Here is a 20,984-nt window from a genome sequence, read left to right as displayed (position 1 = left end):
CGGCGCGGGGACGGGAGGTAGTAGCGACGCCTGAGGCCGTTGGGGAGCAACGGTCTCTCCGCGCGCGTCCCTAACTCGCCGCCGCAGCCATGAGGCGCTTCTGGCCGTGCGCCGTAGTGCTGGGGCTGCTGGCCGTCGAGGGCGTGGGCGGCGCGCAGAAATTCGCAGTCTATCCCCAAATTACCAACAAGACCTTCATCGACGAGTATATCAACGCGCACAACCAGCACCGCAGCGAAGTGCAGCCCTCCGCTTCCAACATGCTGTTCATGGTGGGTACATGGTGGGTATCCCGGGCGCGGGGTGGGAGGAGGAAAGGAGAGCCCTCGCTTCCAGCTGGGCGCTTAGGAGAAGCAGCTTCCCATTGAACCCGCCGCCACCTTTTCTTTCGGAGGGCTCCTTGCCTGCGGTTTAAAAAGGCAGATCCTTCAGGTCACGCCTTTGGGCATTGTAAGATGACGGTCTCAGGCAGAACAAAACAAAACAAAACAAAACAAAAATCCTTCCAGTAGAACCTTAAAAGATAAAGGGACCCCTGACCATTAGGTCCAGTCGTGGCCGACTCTGGGGTTGCGGCGCTCATCTTGCTTTATTGGCCAAGGGAGCCGGTGTACAGCTTCTGGGTCATGTGGCCAGCATGACTAAGCCACTTCTGGCGAACCAGAGCAGCGCATGGAAACGCCGTTTACTTTCCCGCCGGAGTGGTACCTATTTATCTACTTGCACTCTGACGTGCTTTCAAACTGCTAGGTTGGCAGGAGCAGGGACCGAACAACGGGCGCTCACCCCGTTGCGGGGATTCGAACCACCGACCTTCTGATCGGCAAGTCCTAGGCTCTGTGGTTTAACCCACAGCGCCACCCGCCAGCTAAGTTTGTTCTTACTATGAGCTTTCGTGTGCATGCACACCTCTTCAGTAACTAAGTCTCAGGCAGCTCATTGTGGTGGTTATATCTGGGAAGGGATGAAGGAGGTTTTCTGCCTCAGATTGCGAAGTAACCGCAGCAGCTGGAGGCCGAAAATAGTCACTGGTGATTTTCTTTTATTTTGGCGTTAACGCCCTTTGACCCGCCTCTGAAAGCTGTATGCGTAATTCACATGGTAGAATGAGCATAGATAGCTGGTTCTTTAAAAGCCCGGCAGGTATTATACTTACTGGTGCCAGTGAGTAATATTTAAGTAAAGGATCTACAAGTGTGAGAGACAAGATCATAAAGGGAAGGCAAAGTGACTAACATTAAAACCAATTAAGCACATTCAATAAAACCATCTAAAAACATAACTAAACAATTAAAAGGGGGCAGAACTTGTTTTTTTTTAGTGAGACTGAAGACGTGTTATCCATTGGAAGTGGGAAATGTTATTAAAAGCTGTGTGTGTGATACTTTTCTGTTTTGCAGAGTTTTGATCTAGGTTTAGCTAAAATAGCGAGAGCATGGGGACGGAAATGTATTTTTGGACATAATCCAAACAGAAAAGTCCACCCTGAAATTAAATATCGGCCATTTGGAGAAAATATCTGGCGGGGATCTGCCTCCAGCCAACCATTTAATGCTGCTGCTGCCATTAATGCATTTAACAGTGAAGTAAAATACTATACCTATGATGACCACACATGTTCCAAAGTATGTGGTCATTATACTCAGGTAAGTTTCATCCTCATCTGCTTAGAAAATTTTAATCAAAACTTAAAGAACTTGAATAATTTGAGACTCTGGGTGCTTCCAGACTGTCATATTTTGATGTGATTCAGTCACATCCTGGCAAATTCAAGCTGTGCAATTAAAGTTAATTTGGAGCTCTTGCAAAACAAACCTGCTTCCCCAAAAGATTGGACTTTTTGCAATCAGAAAAGTGATGGGGAAATGACCTGGAAAGTGCTTCACACAATGCTGTCTAATAATCTCTCCACAAATAAATCAGGATGAATGCTAATTAAATAGCCAACACTATCAAATCTTCAAACAAATCAGGTTGAATATTCATTAAACAGGCCGTCTGGAAGGGACCTCTGTAATCATACTTTGTGAAATAATCATATTCCTACCATCACAATAGAAACTGCTTACTTATAAAATGCATGGAATGCTTGAAATTAATTAATTGACAACTTTCAGAAAAAGGTCCCCACTTCAGTTTCAGTTCTGTAGGGTTTTTTGAATTGCTAGAAGTTCTAACATCTATAAAAACTCTGAGTTACTAGCAATGGGCCAGCACTAAGTGTTGCAGGGCTTATGCATGGCAAGTTCTTACCATGAGAATTAAAGGCAAATTGTCTTAAGACAGCCCTTCTTTTAATGTCCTGTTCTCCTCTTTGCAGGTGTGTAGTTTACCCATGCAAAAAGCAACAGAGGTATAATTTACAAAGAAATGACCACCTTGGTCATGACACACAGCAGACAAACAACTCCAAAAGACATATTAAACGTTTGTTTGTAGTACTTTTGTACCCCTTGTTTGTTAAAGTTGCATAAAGCAGTTTGATAATACTGATTAACAAATGTAACAACCGAAATTCAGTGGAAATAACTGCTAGGCTGTCAGCACAAATTACTGACAAATAGGCCAGGAAGCCCAAAGGTGTTTTATTCCAGTGTTTCCCAACCGGTGTGCCGCGGCACACTACTGTGCCGTGAGACACCGGCTGGTGTGCCGTGGGAGGGAGGCGGGCGAGTCGGGCGGCGAGAGGCGGCGGCGGCGGCGGCGAGGATCCGCGTCGAGCCGGGGGCGGCTCCACGGTGGTGGTGCCGAGCGGCGGGGCAGCTCGCGCAAAAGGGAGGAGCGCGAGACAGCGGAGGAGGAGGAGGCCGGCATGTCCGGGCAGCAGCAGCAACAGCAGCAGCAGCAACTCCCGGCGACGGCTCCTCCTCCGCCCGCTATCGCCGCCGCCGCCTCAGCTGCCCTCGCTCTGCTGCCTCCTCCCACCCCGGCAAGGGGAAGGAAAAAAACGTTCACTTTTGTGCGTCCCCCCCCGCGTGACGCTGCGCGCTGACGTCACGGGGCGGGGCTTTAATGGTGGTGTGCCGCGAGATTTTTTTCCGGTAAGCAGGTGTGCCGTTGCCCAAAAACGTTTGGGAAACACTGTTTTATTCAATAGCCATGCTATTATTCTAAAACAAAGCATTAAAAGTTAGTGTGTGGATCTGTTGAAGTTTGGTAGGCCATGATATTTCCTAACAAATGTCTCTTTGTAACACAACATAATGAGTTTGTAGCATCCTTCTCTATCAATTGTATCAAAATCAATAATAATTAAATGTTTAATTGGGGGTAGTGTTCTGTTGCTTTATATTGAACAACCATTGTTTTATCCTCACAGATATTTTGGTTATGTATTTCCCTGGCACAGGCAATGATCAACACAGTTGCTCACCTTGAGCAATGAATGAGCAATGAATACTTAATTTTAGAAATTATACTGTATTTCCATTGCTCAAGATGAGCAGAAATCATACACCATTTTACATATATATTTTAAGAACATAAGACAAACACCCGTGGTCCATCTAGTTAAGCATTTTCACAGTGACCAACCAGATTAGGATACTTGAATATAAGCTTTGAATTCTTATATAATATAAAGGTGCCTGTAGCCAAATGCCAAGTGAGGGCAGGAATGTGGAGAGAAGCTGATTGTTAGAAATGGTAACTATTAACACAACTTGTACCTTTATCTTATATAATAAAACATATCCTTTCCAGGTTGTTTGGGCTGATTCTTACAAGGTTGGCTGTGCTATTGTTTACTGCTCTCGAGCGACAGATGGAAAGAGAAATGTTTTGCATTTCGTGTGCAATTATGCTCCAGCGTAAGTTAACAAATGCTAAAGAGATTGTGTTGACTCTTAGCAGTCTAAAATTCATGTGATGGGCAGCTACAGGTGATTTGGAGGAAATCAGGCCTGTTAGGTGGAGGTTCCCCTCCGCTGCCATCACAGGACAGTACATACGACATCAAACGTCTTTATAAGCTTTTTTTTGGACACCTTTTCACCAGGGGTTTCAAATCTTCTCCGAACAACAAATGGGGCCTGCAGGTGAAAAGAAGGCAGGAGTAGCACTGCTACCGCACATAGGAGGTTGAGACATAAAATTCAGCAGGCGTCATTGTGCGGGACATCAGCTAGATTGTGCTGACAGCTTTCTGAAATCAGAGCCTTCCAGCATTAGCATATACATACTTTATACATGGTGTCTCTCTCCAAATGTCTTTGGCATCAGCATTTTGCCCTAATGTTCTTTGGCCTCTGAATTGCTGTCATGCTCCCCTGAACTTCCCAAGTACATTTCCTAGCTCTAGTCCATCTCCATTTGGACATTCATAAACTTTTTCACCCTCATTCCTGGGAGGTGAGCTGTCCTGAACTGGATATTCCTTATAAAAACTGATCAGTCAGCCTTTTGATTTTAAATGCCAACTGCCTGCTTCCATTCTGGTTAGAGTGGTCCCTTTTTAAGCATGTCTGGCTTGTCCTGAAACATTAACAAATCCACCACTGCAAATCCACCTGTCTAGCTGGCCCTGTGCAAGGAATAGGAAGCATTTCAAAGAAATCTGTCTTGAAGAGCTTGGTTTTCCCACCTAGCAATAAAAATTTTGCTGCCGGGACCCCATGACTACATTTTGCCACATCATTTGTGCCAACGTGCACCACACACTCCTTTCCAGCACTATCTTATCAGGATATCTAAATGGTGTTTGCCACCCACAACCTTTCCACCATTGTTTACAGATGTATATGTCTTGCTTTTATTTATTCCTACTGTTGATTTCTATAACACACAAAAGTACAGTTTTGAGACATGTCTGTTTGTCAGGACATTTACAGCATCGAACACAAGTCATTTGTATCTCTGATTAAATGCAAGAATTGATCCCTTACATCTGTTTCCTTAAGATTATTTCGGAAAGCTTTAACCTTTGTTCAAGCACAGGTGTTTCTATAGCTGGCTGACCCTTGCAAGAGTGTTTAAGTGAATAGTGTGAAAGGTGATAAGGTAACTTAAATAACTTCACAATGTAAGACCACTCATTTCTATAGCTATAGTTTCTATAGCTGGCTGACCCTTGCAAGAGGGTTCAAGTGAATAGTGTGAACGGTGATAAGGTAACTTAAATAACTTCACAATGTAAGACCACTCATTTGAGCATTGTTACCAGGGTGACTTGGACCACTTCAGTATTCTCTGTATGAGATCCAAATTGTAGTGACCAAAAGCAATGGTGTGTCTGAACTAGGCATAATACCTAAATATATTTGGCAGCTCTATTCTGTGTAAGTCGGTTTTTATATCCATTCCTTCACATTCAAAGACTAGTCACCTCTTCCAGCTCAATATACTCCACTGTGATATTTAGCCTTGTGTGTTGATGCCTTTATACCTAGGACTGCATTCCCTCTCAGACAATTTTACAGGAACTGCATGACAGTCATGGGTAGGTTTTGTTTCTGCTAAAATAGGTTAATGATAAAATTACACAATGGAATGGGTGCGCCAGAGACAAAAATAGGAAGAATAATGGATGTGACTTTTACCTTTGTACAGTAGGCTTCCATCCAGACAAAAGCCAAACAAACACCCATCACCATAAGTAAGAGGCATGATCACAGTTCAAGGACCCATTACAGCCAGAAAAATCATTCAAGAGTGCAGAGGTAGGGCTGATGAGGCCCTTGGAAAATTTCAAGGACCAGATGGAGGCCTAGAAGGCTGCATTTAGCCCCCAGACCTAGACAACTTATTCGTTACATCTAAAATCTTTAATTATATGACCAGTAGCTTGCATTTTAATTTTCAATTTAGCTTTGTGTACTGAATACATAATGTTACATAATATTTTGTTCTTTAGGGGCAATTACCGGGGCGTTCGTCCTTATAAAAAAGGATCTTCATGTAGCAAGTGCCCAGAAGGAGACACTTGTCAAAATCAACTCTGTAGTAAGTGTGATGATAAACTATCATATTTTTAAAAAATGTATTTATTTAGATAATTTCTAAATAAATACATTTATACATTTACGTTCGTTCTTAACCTGAAACTGTTCTTAAGCTGAAACACCACTTTAGCTAATGGGGCCTCCTGCTGCCGCTGCGCCACCACTGCATGATTTCTGTTCTCATCCTGAAGCAAAGTTCATAACCCGAGGTACTATTTCTGGGTTAGCGGAGTCTGTAGCCTGAAGCATATGTAACCCGAGGAAATACTCTTCCATTATATGACAGAAAATAAAATAAACCCAAGGTAAAATAGTAACGTTTTTAAAGCTTTCTTTTGCTTGTTATATGTATTTTCTCTCTTTTCCAGGAAATTCTGAACGTGATAAAGAAAGGAATGAGAGTATGTATTACATTTTCATTTTGTTGTTTAAATTTAGAGCAAAATTCACATTCAGTAAAAATTACCTTCTTTTTTTAAAATATAGATTATAAACAATGGAATCCACCGTATGATTTCCACATTACCTGTGATGAATCCTGTATTGCTGTTGCAGTTTTAAGGCCATTATTGATGTTTGTAGCATTTGCAGTTGTTTACTACTTAAAATTACGTTATCCGGGTTTAAATTTAAAACATTAATCTCCAATATGCACATAAAACACACAACCATTTTCTTTGAGTATCTTAGCTAACAGAGCACATTAACACAAATGCTAATATTATTTTATTGTGTTTTATATTGTAAAACTAAATTTGGCTTGTTTTATTGCTTCATATCATACTTTGTTTTTTTCCCAAATTGTAAAAAGTTCTGTTTCATATTGATTCATTGTGAACATTTTAAAATCTGTAAGATATTAATATAATATAAAATATATGGTCATATCTTGTATGTTAAATACCATGTAAAAAATAAAGATCAAGCATATTAAAATAAGCTTAATTATTTTACATGATTAAGCTATACACGAGTCCTTTTTTCTTCTTCCAAAATCACGAACCGACAATTTTTAGTGTTCTACTTTAGTTTTATACATGCTTTTATAAATTTAATATGATTTTTTAAAAATGCTGTGGAATAGAAGCTTGAGGCAGTTATTATTGCTAAGTAGCTGAGTCCTGTGATTGTTAGCTAGCCAGGTTTTGTTTCTGCTAAAATAAGTTAATGATAAAATTACACAATGGAATGGGTGCGCACTAAGATAAAGTTTGTTTGATTTTTAAGCTATTAATTCTTTTTAAGAAAGGTATTTATTATTGAAGAGATTTATACAAAAAAGAAAAATTAAGTGGTTCTAACAACAAAATATGAAACTTTCACAAACTTTCGCAATAAGGCTTACATGGTTCCATGGATCTCTTTGACTTTAGTATTATGATTCTGCATCCAGACTGCTGGCTGTCTTAGGTTAGGGTTACCAGACGTCCCCGGATTTGCAAATCTGTCCTGGACAGATTCCGTCCCTGGAATGTCCCCAGATTTGCACATCTGTCCCTGGGAAACGTGGCAGCAGCAGCCTGGAGCCAGTCTGGTAGCTCAGTTGGCTCTGGCTGGCTTCAGGAGCTGCTCGCTACTGCCGCCACTGCCAAAGGTGAACCGGGGACGTCTGGTGGTACAGATCTCCTGCCCCCTGGGGAGGCTCAGGAGTCGCGGGCAGACCGCCGTTGCCCAGGAGGGGTACAAGGCGCACGGTTTCTCTGCCAGGCAAAGTGCAAAGCCCTTATTTTGCACCCTGCGAAACATAAATGCGCAGTTTTTTAAAAAACTGGGCAACAGCCCTCTGCCCACAACTCCTGAGCCTCCCCTGATCTGTCAAAACAAAGGGGGAAGGGGGCAGGAGATCAGGGAAGGCTTGGGAGTCATGGGCAGGCGGCATGCCATTGCCCCACTACTTCCCTGTTGCTACTCAGCTTCAAAAAAAAAAAAAAAAAAAAAGGGTCCCTGGATTCATTGAAAGAAATCTGGTAACCATATCTTAGGTTGTAATTCTTAAATTCTTTTTATGAGAATATGAGAATAGCAATCCTTTTTAGGTCAGTGGAACTGAGTATATAGTAGTTTCAGAACTGCAGGTATGTTTTGAAAGAGCTATACAAAATCAGGCATGTATAAAAAGTGAAGTGAAAGCGTGAAAGATCTTTGAACTGTTCCATGTTGTCCTTCCTCTTTAAAAATATTTATTATGCATTTCCCTGGTGGAGAAAACAGTTCACCAACAGACACTGAACAAGTGGCTGGATGCTCAGACTCTAGAGACTGAGTAAGCAGCTTTAAAAAGAAGGCTGTGCACATAAATTTGCAGAAAGTTTTCTGCATGGAAATGTTCATGAGGTTCTGTGTGATACTGATTACTAGATATGGTCTTTCCCTCCCATCCAGTAAGATTTTGAAAATCTGGTATAGTTGATCCACCTATGGGAATTTGTCTCTACTGTGTTGATTTTGTTCTTTGAATCAAGGCAGTATGCCATTTATGAAAGCAGTATACAGTCCAGATAGTGCTGCTTTCTATATATCTTGCTTTCCCCAGTAGGCCTTGTCTTAGCATAGTACTTTGTTTCCAGTTCGTTATCTTTTCCTCAGCCATTTTTCCTGGACACTTGTGAGGTTGACTGCTGTTTGCTATCTTTTCCGCTGCTTTTTGAGAATCCTTGCATAACCCTCTTTCATTTCTACTTCATACTGCTAGTACTGTAGTTTGTATCTGTTGGGGTAGCGCATTTTCTGGTACTGTCTTTTGTTCCCACAAAGCAAGCCAGAAGTTGATAATCCAGAGCTATCAAGGTATCACCTATTGCAAAAGAGAATTTTAGATTTGATAAAAAATGTATACATGAACAGTTTTAAAGTTAATATTTTGATACAGTTATAAAAATTACCTGGCACGTTTGAAATATTTGTAAATAGGCAAGTGCAGTTTGCTGTACCAATTAACCAGATTTTAGAAGTCTGTTTCATCCATCTTGAATTAAAACAATCTACACTTCAATTGCAAATGAGAAAGCGTAAATATGAAAAGGCAAGTTGCTATAGATTTTGTAAAACCATAGGCTTTTGGGTTGGGAGACTATTTTCTGTTATTGGAGAGAAATAGAAACATTTATTATTTCATTTTTTTCAAGCTCATTTTGGTGCACAAAAACACACAAAACCTATTTTTTCAGCTACTTTGCTTCAGCTTTCTGCAAACCAGTTTTAATGTTATAATTTATAAATTATTTAAATCATTGTTTTACTCCAGCCAAAATGACTCCCAGAATGGCTTACATATGTCAATAAGACAGTCCCTGCCCTCAGACTTACAATCTAAAATACATGTCACAAAAGGAATAGATACAGGAAATCAGGAGAAAACAGAAATAGTAAGAAAGTTCGGCCTAGAAATAGTAAAAAAAGTCAAATGCTTGGGAATAGAGATTACAATGAAAAATATAAATCTATTTGAGGATAATTACAAAAAAAATGGACTGCAGTAAAAAGTGATATGGAAATTTGGACAAAACTGAAATTAACATAATGGGGCAGAATATCAGTAATAAAAATGAATCTCTTACCAAAATTACTGTTTCTGTTTCAAATGATTCCCATAATAGGCAAAGTAGAAAGCTTCAACAAATGGAAATCGGACTTGACGAAATTTATATGGCAAGGCAGAAAGCCACTTATTAAATACAAATTATTAACAGATAAGAAGCAGATAAGAAAGAAAGAGGTAAGTTTGGGCTTCCTGATTTGAGAACTTATTATGAAGCTGCATGTTTGTGCTGGATCCGAGAATGGATTGTAGCCTTATGAGGCTTTGCCCTCAGGTGGGAAAAAGTAATGCACCCGGGAGAGGGAAATGGGAGTCAACAGACACTCAAGAAATAGTTTCGGAGAAAAAGCTTTATTTCTACCATCCGGGCTGGTAGAAGGAGCAAGTGGGATAACTCACAAACAAGGACGAGTTCACAGCCATTTGCACAGAGCATATATTCCCCTTCCAGTTCCCTCCCCTTTCTCCTCCTCTTCAAGAGTCCTGCCCCATGAGTTCCCCTGAGCATGAACAGAAAGCTCCTGTCTTGGGACTCTTTTGGAAGAAGGAGTTTGGATTTGATATCCCGCCTTTCACTCCCTTTAAGGAGTCTCTTCCTCCCCCACAACAAACACTCTGTGAGGTGAGTGGGGCTGAGAGACTTCAAAGAAGTGTGACAAGCCCAAGGTCACCCAGCAGCTGCATGTGGAGGAGCGGAGATGCGAATCCGGTTCCCCAGATTACGAGACTACCGCTCTTAACCACCACACCACACTGGACTCTTTCCAGGAAAGGGGGATGAGAAGCCTTGCGTGTCCAAGATACATTTCTTTTCTCTTGCTCTAGTGGCACAGTCCCCGGAAAGAAAGTTGCAATCTGGTTAGCAAGGCCAACTAGCCTGGGAAACGTACATGCAGAGCAAGATAGCAAGATGCTTAGCTAAATGCTTTTTAGCCTTAGAGAAAAAGTGCAATTTGAAAAGTGCTTGAGGCTTTGAGGCCTGGTTGGGGGGGGGTGTGACTTACACAGGTTTTAGGGTATCCTAACCTGTGCTCTCCTCCTTCATTCCCCCCTCTTAATTTGGACAGCCTTTCCAGGCTCATCCCAAATGGGCCACTATCCTTTCTTGAGGCCACTGATGCTTGCTCCAATTTGGGGAGCTGCCTCCTGCAATTGTTGCTAGGTCAGCCAAATGCCTGTTCTTGAGCCGATACAGCTAAAGGGTCATGCTAGAAAACATTGATGTTTTGGATCTCGAGGGATGGAACAATAGATTTGGCTGGCATGCCTATTTAGCGTACCATAAAGTAGCTGTACATAAAGAATTTTTAAATCATGTTATCAGAAGGTCATTATATAAAGTCTGGGGAAGACATCGGAAATTGTTAGAGCCCAAAACACCATGGTGGATATCACCATTAGAGGTATTATCTGTTAAAAAGAAAAATACATTTTCAGAGATCCTCTCCACTTTGGTATCATTTCATAGCCCAAAGTTGGGCTTTGGTTTAACAATAATAATAAATAGCAGCAGCAGCACTGAGGAGATGTCCAACTGCGCTTTTCCCAACGGTAAGGATTTTATAAAAAAATATAAATGCTCATCGTAGGACCCCGCTTCTCCTCAGACTGCTTGCCAAAGTAACTGGGAACCAAGCGGAACGCCTCCCCTAAACAAAGTTAGATGTCGCTGCACCCAAGCGGGCATTGCAGGGGGTTGGACTAGATGACTTCTAGGGGTCCCTTCCACTTCCTACTCTACAATTCTACGATTCTATGACCTCATAGCCTCCTTCCTGTGTTTCCCGGACGCTTCCTAGTGGGGCTGCCCCACCTTGTGGCGCTGATGCAAGTCAGCGCGCTCTGGATATGGGAGGGATACATACAGTAACGGACTTAACGGGCGGGAGCGGGGGAGGAGGAAGAACCGTGCGCCACGCGCGCGCTAAAAGTGGCGCGAGAACGCAGGCAGTGCGCGCGCAAAGTTCTAGCCGTTTACTCATCCAGGCTCCTGACCGTCCCCTGCAGTTTGAGCGGCCCGCCGCGCAAGGAGCAGGAGGCGGCGCCGGCGGAGACTGTTAGAGGGTCGCTATGCTCGCTGCGCGCGCCGCCGCCCGACGCGCGCTTTTCCTCCAAGCAAGCCATGGGTCTGCTGTGGTGGCCGCGGGTGGTGCTGGCGCTCGTCGCCTTGGAGGCCGCGAGCGGGCGCAGCTACCCCAGCATCAGGAACAGGACCTTCATCAACCAGTATCTCGACAGCCACAACAACTACCGCAGCGGGGTCAATCCCCCCGCTTCCAACATGCTGTACATGGTGTGTGTCCGCGGGGTGGAAGGAGGAAAAGGAGCCGAGGGCGGGGAGTGCTTGGGGAGAAACTGCCCCTGTCATATGCCCCTGCCTCAGGCAGTCAGTGTTGGCTGCTGTGGGGGTGCTGGCAGAAGGCTTCGCCAAGGGGAAGCTGCCCCTCTAAATCAAGTAAATCAATAAAAATAGTTAACTAGCTGAGGGGCTGGCCCCCCATATTATTATTATTATTATTAGAGCTTAGGTCTCAGGGCGGTTCACAGAAAAGATCACAACATATATAATCAGAATAAAAACAACAACCCCACCTCAGAAAAGAGCTATATTTTAAAAGGGTATATGAAACCTGTCTCTCTTCTCCCCCCCCCCCCATAAATCCTGACTACACCCATGGGAGAAGCCTTTGTGAACGGCTGGGGGAGGGGTTGCCACAGATTACAGAAGAACAGACCAGCCTTGGTTTACTACATACCTTGATGCGTTGTTGCCAGCGGCGGCGACAATCTTTTCTCTTTTTTAGGGTTTTCTGTCCATTTAGAGTTACACCTCATGTCTTGCTTCTGAACTATATGCATAATTTTTACATAGTCGAATGAGGAAAACTTGCTGGTTCTTAAAAAAACCTAGCAGTTATATTTACTGCTGCTAAGTGTGTAATGCTTTATTTAAAATAATGTTTAAGTATAGAAGTACCAGGCTCAGGCCCCGATTCTCTCTGAGTCATGGGTCATGGCATACCTTCCTTAAATAAATAAATAAATAAATATTGCCTTCAGGTTTCTGGGCGATGATTACATTTTCCAGGGTTTAATTGATTCCAGAACTCAATCCCTGCATAAATTGAACCCTGACTAATGGCTGTTTTAGGTTGAGCCAAGACTGACTATCACCTGTCCTGCATCCAAGTTAGCTTGTTACCCACAGGGGGGTTACCCACAGAAACCAAGAATAATAGGTTGCTTACTTGTAACTGATTAAGTCATCTTGTTAGTATTTCAAATAACTGTTTATGTAACAAAAAGAGTGAAGATCAGAGAAGAAGAAGAAACCTATCCTTTTTATAATTCTTTAATAGGATGCTATGATTTTTACTATAACTGCAACCCTCTCTTTTATTGCACCAAATAGGAGTTTAGTTCTAGATGCTTTTCTTTGCCTTTCTTTATATGCATTTCTTTCAAACAATATATATGCTTTTTCTTATATCAATAAATTTACATAGTTTTCCTTCTGTAAAGAAAGTCCAGACTGTTCATTAAGTGGAATATAAAATTAATTCATTATTTTATTGTTTTAAAATGACCAAAACAAAACAAAATAGTCTGAATCACTTCCACCTTTGGGAGTATTTGTTTAAATTGTTGATTATCTAAGGCAGCCACTTGTTTTGCATCTCTTGATTGTTTTTACCCAGACCTATTCATTATTAATATAGATTTTTAATTTGAATGACACACTCCAGTTGTAGAGGATCCCATATTTGCAGTTTCTCTAGTAAGAACTGAAAATCATTTTTTTTTACAGTATTTCAGCATGAACATAAAGACTAAGATTTCTGTAGTTTCAACAATCAGTTTCCTTTTGGCCACACATTCCTCTAAATAACAGCATGAAAGTAATGAAAATGTATTTTAATTCATTCAGTTTCTTTGACATTTTAGTTCCTATACAATTCGCTGTCGTCGTCCGTCCCCCCCAAATTAAGAAAAGCAATAAAATACTTAACTGAGGCTCTGCCCCCCAACATGAAGCCTGTCCCAACACAAATTCTGGCTATACCCATGCCTGTGGGTAGATTCCCTTGAACTCAATGGGGCTTTCTTCTGAGTAGACGTATAGAATTTCATCATTCGACAGCTTGATGCAAGTATGGTAAATATTTCTGAAGAAATACTTGCTAGAACTCAAGATGTATTATCAGCACGTTTACTATACATGTATAATGTTGTGATAATGTCATAATTTTTTATATTTTGCAGACATTTGATCTAGCTTTGGCTAGAATAGCTAGAGCATGGGCACAAAAATGCATTGTTATGCATAATCCAACTGATATGGTCCACCCTGATCCTAAATTTAGGCCTTTTGGAGAAAATATATGGGCTGTAACTGGCTATAAATACCCATTTGATCCTGCTGGCCCTATTGAAGATTTTCATGACGAGGTAATGTACTACACCTACAAAACCCACAAATGTACACGTGTTTGTGGTCATTATACTCAGGTAAGTTCTTCTCTTCTCTGCTTACATAGTCCACAGAATTTGAAGCAAAATGCAATAACTTTAATTATTTCAGACAATAAAAGTATGAAGAAAATATTGTAGTTGCTCTGTGATCATAAACTGTGAAGTAATAATCTGCATTCTGTTATTATCAAGGATACTTAGTTATAAAGTATATGGAGTGTTTACAATTAATTTAGAGGCAACTGACAAAACAAACCACTACTTTATTTCAGTTCCAATATTAAGTTAACATGTATTGCTGATGCTTGTAAGATTCGTAAAAACTGAGCTACTAGCACCTGGCCAGCACTAAATGTTACAGGGCATATACATAACAGCAGAGTTCTTACTAAGAAAAGGAAGGGCATTGAGTTTTGTTTGTAGCCCACTTCTGTTTAGTTTCAATTATGTCAGATACAGTAAGACTTAAATATGGGACTAAAAGTTGGGATACTTATTGGGGAGAATCTGGTGTTTTTCTATCTTTTTTTGTTATTTGTGGGGGCTGGCATGTCTTTTATTGTGGAAAATTTTAACACACACACATGCATATACAGTGGTACCTTGGTTTACAACCATAATCCGTTCCGGAGGTCCGGTTGTAAACCAAAACAGGTTGTAACCCAAGGCTAGCAATTTCGCCAATGGCCCCCCCCCCCAAAAAAAATTGGTTGTAATCCAAAAAAAGGGATACGCACTTCCGGGTTTGACGTTGTTGTAATCCAAAACGGTTGTAATCCAAAACGGTTATAATCCAAAATGGTTGCAAACCAAGGTACCACTGTATATAACATGCATCACCTTGGCCCCATGATTGAGGGACCCTAGGGCCCTATTCGATAAATGTGGTGTGTGCCCTGTGGTGTGTGCACATGACATCATATGCCGCAGGGCATGCTGTCACACACACCACAGTGCATGCTGATGCATCGTTTGGATGCCCTGCGGCATGTGCCTGCTGCCACTGTCGAAGTTGGGGGGGCACAGCCCCCTGATTTGGAATATATGAATGACTTAAAATACTTGTAGTCCTCAGCAGAATGCTAGCTCTGTCTTCAATAACTGAATCACCGTGAATTTATACATTTTCCTGACAGGAAAAATAATCAGTGAGGCTTGAAATAAGATATCTAAGACAGATCATTCATCAGCCAGGATTAGCAGAAATACTACTCCATTTACATGGTTCAGTGGTAGAGCACTTGCTTTGCATGCAGAAGGTCTCAGGTTCAGTCCCCAGCATCTCCAGGTAGCGCTGGGAGATGCCTTTCTGAAAACTTTAGTACAGAATAGTATACTTGAATATTAATCTAAGGTATAAATGTGCCTTTAGCTAAATGCCAATAAAAGTGGAGGGAGGGAGAGCAAAATCTGGAGAAAAAAATGAATGTAAGAAATGATACTGTTGAACGAAGCTTGGACTTTATATTGTATAATCAAACATGTTTTTTTCAGGTTGTTTGGGCTAATACTTATAAGATTGGCTGTGCTATTGTTCACTGTCCTGCGTCAACTAATAGCAAAGGAGCCAAAACCAAGAATTTTTCATATTTCGTTTGTACTTATGGTCCACCGTAAGTTAACAAATCTTAAAGTGATCTAAACTTGTGTTACACTTAGTAATCATAAAACACCAAACTGTATGCCTGTTTGAAACTGAATGTATTAATTTTGGATTTTGTAAGCTAATTTACATTTCAATTATTTTTTAATTGAAAAGCAACCAGAAAACTTAACAGCTATGCTTTTCAGCCTTTACAATTTTAAACATTATATTCTGTGAACTAAAATATCAAGAACTGTAAAAAGTTCTCAGAACAGTTAGGAAAACAAGAAAATGATCAGAAATAGCTTTAATTCTGTCCCACCTGTATCTTGAACTTAAATAATGTACAGTTGTATACAAGAAACAATATTGCAAATTATGGTAGGCTGCATGATAGGCGGCATTATGCTCAATTTACCGTATTTTTCTAAGACTTGGTTTTTTTACCCAAAAATTAGGTTTAAAATTGGGGGTTGTCTTATACATGGGTAGTGCTGAGGGGTGTTTTCTAAATTTGGAGTTCCCAAAAATACCTGGCATCTTATACATGGGGGCGGGAGAGAGAGAGAGGCAGCGACCATTTTGCACAGGGGTTCTGTTCCTGGCCCCCATGCACTTTGGTGGAGCATGTATAAGCCTGCTTCGCCCTTTTCGTGATCCAAAAGGACCCACACATTGGCGATCGTGCATCAATTGGTTGCGCACAAAATTGTCACCGCCTGTGTGTGTGTGTGTGTGTGTGTGCACACAAACACACTTTTTACTTTGTAACACTGAATTTGTCTTTCCTTCCAGAGTTGCCTCAGCTAGTTAGCCCTCATTAACTATATGAAGCTACAACAGTTTAGTCCCGTTAATTAGAATAGTTTAGTCCTGATGCAGCACTTTATTCTTACATAGAATCTCATATAACGTGCTGCCGCTTCATCCGTCTGGGAAGCAGTGGCGGAACTTCATGCTCCAGCACCAGGGGGTGGAGAGCAGGCGGGGGCGGGGCTGGAGATGCCTTGTATATATATATATATATCTTAATGGTGATGTCTTGTATATTACAAGTACAGACATCTTCTCAAGATCTCAGTATTAGAATATGAATACAAAGAGCTGCCATTACCCCACTTTTTAAAGTGTTGGGGACCCTCTTGTAAAAACACCTCAATTATTATGGAGAAAAAAACAAAATTCTAAACACTTGAGGAGTGGTCAAAACAGTGGAGCATGTAGGACTTCGGTTTAAAATTAAATTTCTTCAAACACATTTATTGTACAAAAAAGTAAAATTAGACGTAGTAAGACTATCATTTTACACGCATAAAAGCTAAAAGCTAAAGGTGGGGGAAACAGAATGTTGTAATAAAGCACCAGTATATTGACACGACTAAACCACTAAACAGCAACAAAGATTTAAAAAACCTCTACCTGAGCTAGGAGCTATCAGTTCTTAGTTGCAGAACAGTTTCAGAAATTATCAGTATAAATTTGTTAACTGACTGAAGAGCCAAGGCCGTAGCTAGGGGGTAGTGAGGTGGGCTCTCACCAGGGGCACAGGTGAGGGGGGCGTAAATTGTCTAAAATATGTCTATAAATTAAAATATTGATTATTGCCTCATAAGAAAAGGTTTTTAATAGAGGGTGAATAGAATGGGGGGTTGGTTGGAGGAGAGGTGGAAAGAAGAGCTAATTTGTCAGTGGCTAGGGGGCGCAATCTGCCAGGGGCGCAAGATCACCTAGCTACGGCTGTGTGATTCCCTAAACAAAGGCTTCTATATACAAAATATTGTTTGTTAGTAACATAGAAAGTAAATGTTCTTCAGTTAACAGAAATACAGTGGTACCTCTGGATACGAATGCTTCTGGTTGCGCACACGTCGGGTTATGAGCTGTGCTAATCTAGAAGTAGTTGCTCCCGGATGCGAACTTTGCCCCGGGATGCGTGTGGAAATCGTGTACCAGAGGCACACGTGCGCACGCAGGAGACACACTTTCACTAATGGAGCCTCATGCTAAGAACAGTTTCAGGATAAGAATGGACCTCCGGAACGAATTAAGTTCGTACCCAGACGTACCACTGTATAAATAATATTAATTTGAAAACAAATAATTACAGGAGTCAGGTAGCTGCAGGACATAAAATACCAGTACAGTGGTACCTTGGGTTAAGAACTTTATTTGTTCTGGAGGTCTGTTCTTAACCTGAAACTGTTCCTAACTGAGGTACCACTTTAGTTAATGGGGCCTCCCGCTGATGCCGTGCCGACACCACACGATTTCTGTTCTCATCCTGAAGCAAAGTTCTTAACCCAAGGTACTATTTCTGGGTTAGCAGAGTCTGTAACCTGAAGCATCTGTAACCTGAAGCATCTTTAACCCAAGGTACCACTGTACAAGGTCAGTTCCAAGGATTATCATGATGATACACAGACTAGCATTGCCTGGATAATAGCACCTGGAATGATTTGCAACTTGCTGGAACCAATAGAAAGCACAAAACATTTTGATCTTCAGTTTAATTTATGTACTGAATACATTATTACATCCTGAAACTGTTTTTCAGGGGCAACTAGGAAATAGGAAGAAGAATGGATGTGACCTTTGTGCCACACAGGCTTCCATCCATAACAAAAGTCAGATTTCTGTGCTCTGTACACACACACCCTTCACCATCCAGATAAATAAGAAGCATGATCATAGTTCATGAACACATTAAAGGTAAAGGTACCCCTGCCCGTACAGGCCAGTCTTGACAGACTCTAGGGATGTGCGCTCATCTCACTCTAGAGGCTGGGAGCCAGCGCTGTCCGCAGACACTTCCGGGTCACGTGGCCAGCATGACAAGCTGCATCTGGCGAGCCAGTGCAGCACACGGAAACGCCGTTTACCTTCCCGCTGGTAAGCGGTCCCTATTTATCTACTTGCACCCGGGGGTGCTTTCGAACTGCTAGGTTGGCAGGCGCTGGGACCGAGCGACGGGAGCACACTCTGCCGTGGGGATTCAAACCGCCGACCATGCGATCAGCAAGTCCTAGGCGCTGAGGTTTTACCCACAGCGCCACCCGTGTCATGAACACATTACAGACAGGCAAAAACATTTGAGAGTGCAGTGCAGGGCTGTGAGAAGAGAGAATGCAACGTTGGGGGAGTTCCAAGTACCAGATAGGCCTGGAGGTCTGCATTTAGCCCCCAGACCTAGACAACTGATTCATTACATCTAAAACCTTTGTATTACATATCCAGTAGCTTGCATTTTCATTTTTAGTTTTGTGCACTTTGTGTACTGAATACATAACGTTATGTAATATTTTGTTCTTTAGGGGCAACTACGCGGGAGTTCGTCCTTATAAAACGGGAGCTCCATGTAGCCAGTGCCCAAAAGGAGACACTTGTCAAAAGAAACTCTGCAGTAAGTATAGAATTAAATGATGCAAACAGTCATGGAAAAGATGATGATATCAACCATCACATACAGTGAGGGGGGAAAGTATTTGATCCCCTGCTAAGTTTGCCCTCTGATGAAGAAATGACGAGTCCATAATTTTAATGGTAGGTTTATTGTAGCTGTGAGAGACAGAATAACAGCAGAAACCCAGAAGACAAAAGTCATGTGCAAAGGCATGCGAGTCCTTTCCATGGGAGGTAGGCAGCAGGTCAGTCCAGTTATGTAGTGCTGAGGAAAGGTGATCAGGGCAAACCTAGTTTCTCCTTGTGTGGGGCCAGTTGTCCTTTACCAACTGCATGGGTCCTTGGCAGTGGTAGTGCTTCTCCAGGACAGGGCCCAGACCCCTTCTGCCATTTGGGGTCCTAAGCAGTTACAGGTCAAAGCCAACAGTATAAATTGAGCTTCAAAACGTAAGATAGCCAATGTGGCCCTGTCAGAACCAGTGTTATATGACTGGTTTGTCTTAGGCCTACCAATAATCAGGCTGCTGAATTCTGAAGTAGCTTCAGTTTCTGAACAGTCTTCAATAGTCTTCAAAGGCATTTGCAGAACAAGTGCATTACAGTTATCCTATTTTAAAGTCTTTCTTCATTTGTTATAACTATTCTCTCTTCCAGGAAATCCTGAACGTGAGAAAGAAAACAGCATACGTATGTATTATATATCTGTATTATAGTTTAAATTTACTTCAAGAACAAAACTCACATTTCAAAAGAATGCTTTTATCTTTTTTTAAAATAGGCTATTCACGATGGTATCCACCCTTTGAATCCCGGATTATATGTGATGAATCCTGCATTGCAGTTGCAATTTTAAGACCATTATTAATGTTTCTAGCTTTTGCAGCTGTTTATTACTTAAAACTCCGTTATCCAGGTTTAGGTTTTAAAGCATAATTTTTGATAGGCGTATATAACTTGAATATAACTAACAATAATATTAATAAGAATATTTTCCTGCATTTTATATTTTAAAAGTAGATTTGGTTTGTTTCTACGATACTTCAATTTTTCTGAACTTGTAAAAAGTTACTTGTTGCATATTAATGAGTTGTAAATACTTTTAAAACTAGAATATATTAGTGTAAGTAGAATATATGGAGTGGTGTTCAACTGTGTTGTACTCAGAGTAGACTCATTTAAGTTAATGAACATGATTAAGTTAGTTTCATTAATTTTAATGGATTTATTCTGAGTAAAACTTAGCTGAATGCTATCCATGGCCATATCTAGTATGCCATGTTCAACATTAAGTGAAATTAAAGGCTAAGCATATTAAAAGAAGTTTATTTATTTATTGTATTATTTATTTTGCATGATTAACAGGATGCAATGAATGAATGAATATTGATGTGATACAATGTCACAAAGTGGTCCATCTGGCTTAACATGTTCCATATAAAGTTTTTCCCGTTCTTATCCTGTGAGCACTTTCCACTGCACTGTCCCGTGTCATTCCTTTATTTATCACAAAGGTTAGGTGATTAAAGTTGATTTGCTGGGAAGACCATCAAATCAACTTTAATCACCTAACCTGAATTTTCTGGTATGTGATTAGATCCCACTCAAAAATAGCAACAGTTTGAAAGAGCCCTTCATTTCTCTTTATGAGGTTTAGTGTGTGTGATTAGCCTAAGATTAGCTAATCTATATGGCAGAGAATCGTCCACAGTTTTTACATGAATACCAGCCTTACATCTTATGTCTGGGGAAAATTAAGGCTTCAGAGATACTACAACCTGCTCATGTATCAGGAAATTGTGCATATGACTATATCCTTTCTATGAACCCATCTTACAACTACAATCAGAAAATGAGCCTCCGTGTCCATGTGTTTACTCAGATGTGAGTTGTGCTAACTTAATCAAGATTTACTCTCAAGTAATTGTGTATAAACTGCAGCTTTACAGAGCAATCCTTACTAGGTAGATTTGCTAGTGTATCTCCTGTGTATGTTCAGCTGTATCCTAACTGCTTCTGACCAGAATGTATGTGGCCAGGGAGGCAAGGTGAA

The 20,984-nt window shown here is 41.2% G+C and overlaps 2 protein-coding genes and 1 long non-coding RNA gene across 3 annotated transcripts; 2 read left to right on the top strand and 1 right to left on the bottom strand.

Annotated features, from left to right (window-relative positions):
* The first annotated feature begins 18 nt into the window (after window positions 1-18).
* On the top strand, window positions 19-6,912 carry LOC310687720 (GLIPR1-like protein 1). Its single transcript, XM_083463180.1, has 6 exons — window positions 19-272; window positions 1,401-1,646; window positions 3,703-3,809; window positions 5,852-5,940; window positions 6,308-6,340; window positions 6,426-6,912. The coding sequence occupies exons 1-6, from the start codon at window positions 90-92 to the stop codon at window positions 6,578-6,580; spliced, it is 813 nt and encodes a 270-aa protein (XP_083319306.1). The 5' UTR covers window positions 19-89; the 3' UTR covers window positions 6,581-6,912.
* Window positions 6,913-8,101: 1,189 nt separating this feature from the next.
* On the bottom strand, window positions 8,102-11,279 carry LOC310687724. Its single transcript, XR_014516559.1, has 2 exons — window positions 8,822-11,279; window positions 8,102-8,733 (listed from the first exon to the last, which is right to left on the bottom strand). It is a non-coding gene; the product is annotated as an uncharacterized lncRNA (long non-coding RNA).
* A 193-nt stretch (window positions 11,280-11,472) lies between these two features.
* Window positions 11,473-20,254, top strand: LOC310687718 (glioma pathogenesis-related protein 1-like). Its single transcript, XM_083463177.1, has 6 exons — window positions 11,473-11,770; window positions 13,741-13,986; window positions 15,445-15,563; window positions 18,847-18,935; window positions 19,589-19,621; window positions 19,713-20,254. The coding sequence occupies exons 1-6, from the start codon at window positions 11,600-11,602 to the stop codon at window positions 19,865-19,867; spliced, it is 813 nt and encodes a 270-aa protein (XP_083319303.1). The 5' UTR covers window positions 11,473-11,599; the 3' UTR covers window positions 19,868-20,254.
* Window positions 20,255-20,984: the final 730 nt, after the last annotated feature.

The sequence above is a fragment of the Podarcis liolepis genome (genome assembly GCF_965112155.1).
Source record: "Podarcis liolepis genome assembly, chromosome: 10".
Classification (NCBI taxonomy): domain Eukaryota; kingdom Metazoa; phylum Chordata; class Lepidosauria; order Squamata; family Lacertidae; genus Podarcis; species Podarcis liolepis.
Note: the sequence above shows the minus strand (reverse complement) of the source record. Positions and strands in the feature narration are given on the sequence as shown.

What these genes read in the sequence shown, in the direction of transcription:
- LOC310687720 (XM_083463180.1), top strand. Translation starts at nt 90, where the DNA reads ATGAGGCGCTTCTGGCCGTGCGCCGTAGTGCTGGGGCTGCTGGCCGTC. An exon ending in TTGTCAAAATCAACTCTGTA is followed by an intron (nt 5,941 to 6,307) that starts GTAAGTGTGATG and finishes TCTCTTTTCCAG; the next exon opens with GAAATTCTGAACGTGATAAA. An exon ending in TGATAAAGAAAGGAATGAGA is followed by an intron (nt 6,341 to 6,425) that starts GTATGTATTACA and finishes TTTAAAATATAG; the next exon opens with ATTATAAACAATGGAATCCA.
- LOC310687718 (XM_083463177.1), top strand. Translation starts at nt 11,600, where the DNA reads ATGGGTCTGCTGTGGTGGCCGCGGGTGGTGCTGGCGCTCGTCGCCTTG. An exon ending in GTTTGTACTTATGGTCCACC is followed by an intron (nt 15,564 to 18,846) that starts GTAAGTTAACAA and finishes TTTGTTCTTTAG; the next exon opens with GGGCAACTACGCGGGAGTTC. An exon ending in TTGTCAAAAGAAACTCTGCA is followed by an intron (nt 18,936 to 19,588) that starts GTAAGTATAGAA and finishes TCTCTCTTCCAG; the next exon opens with GAAATCCTGAACGTGAGAAA.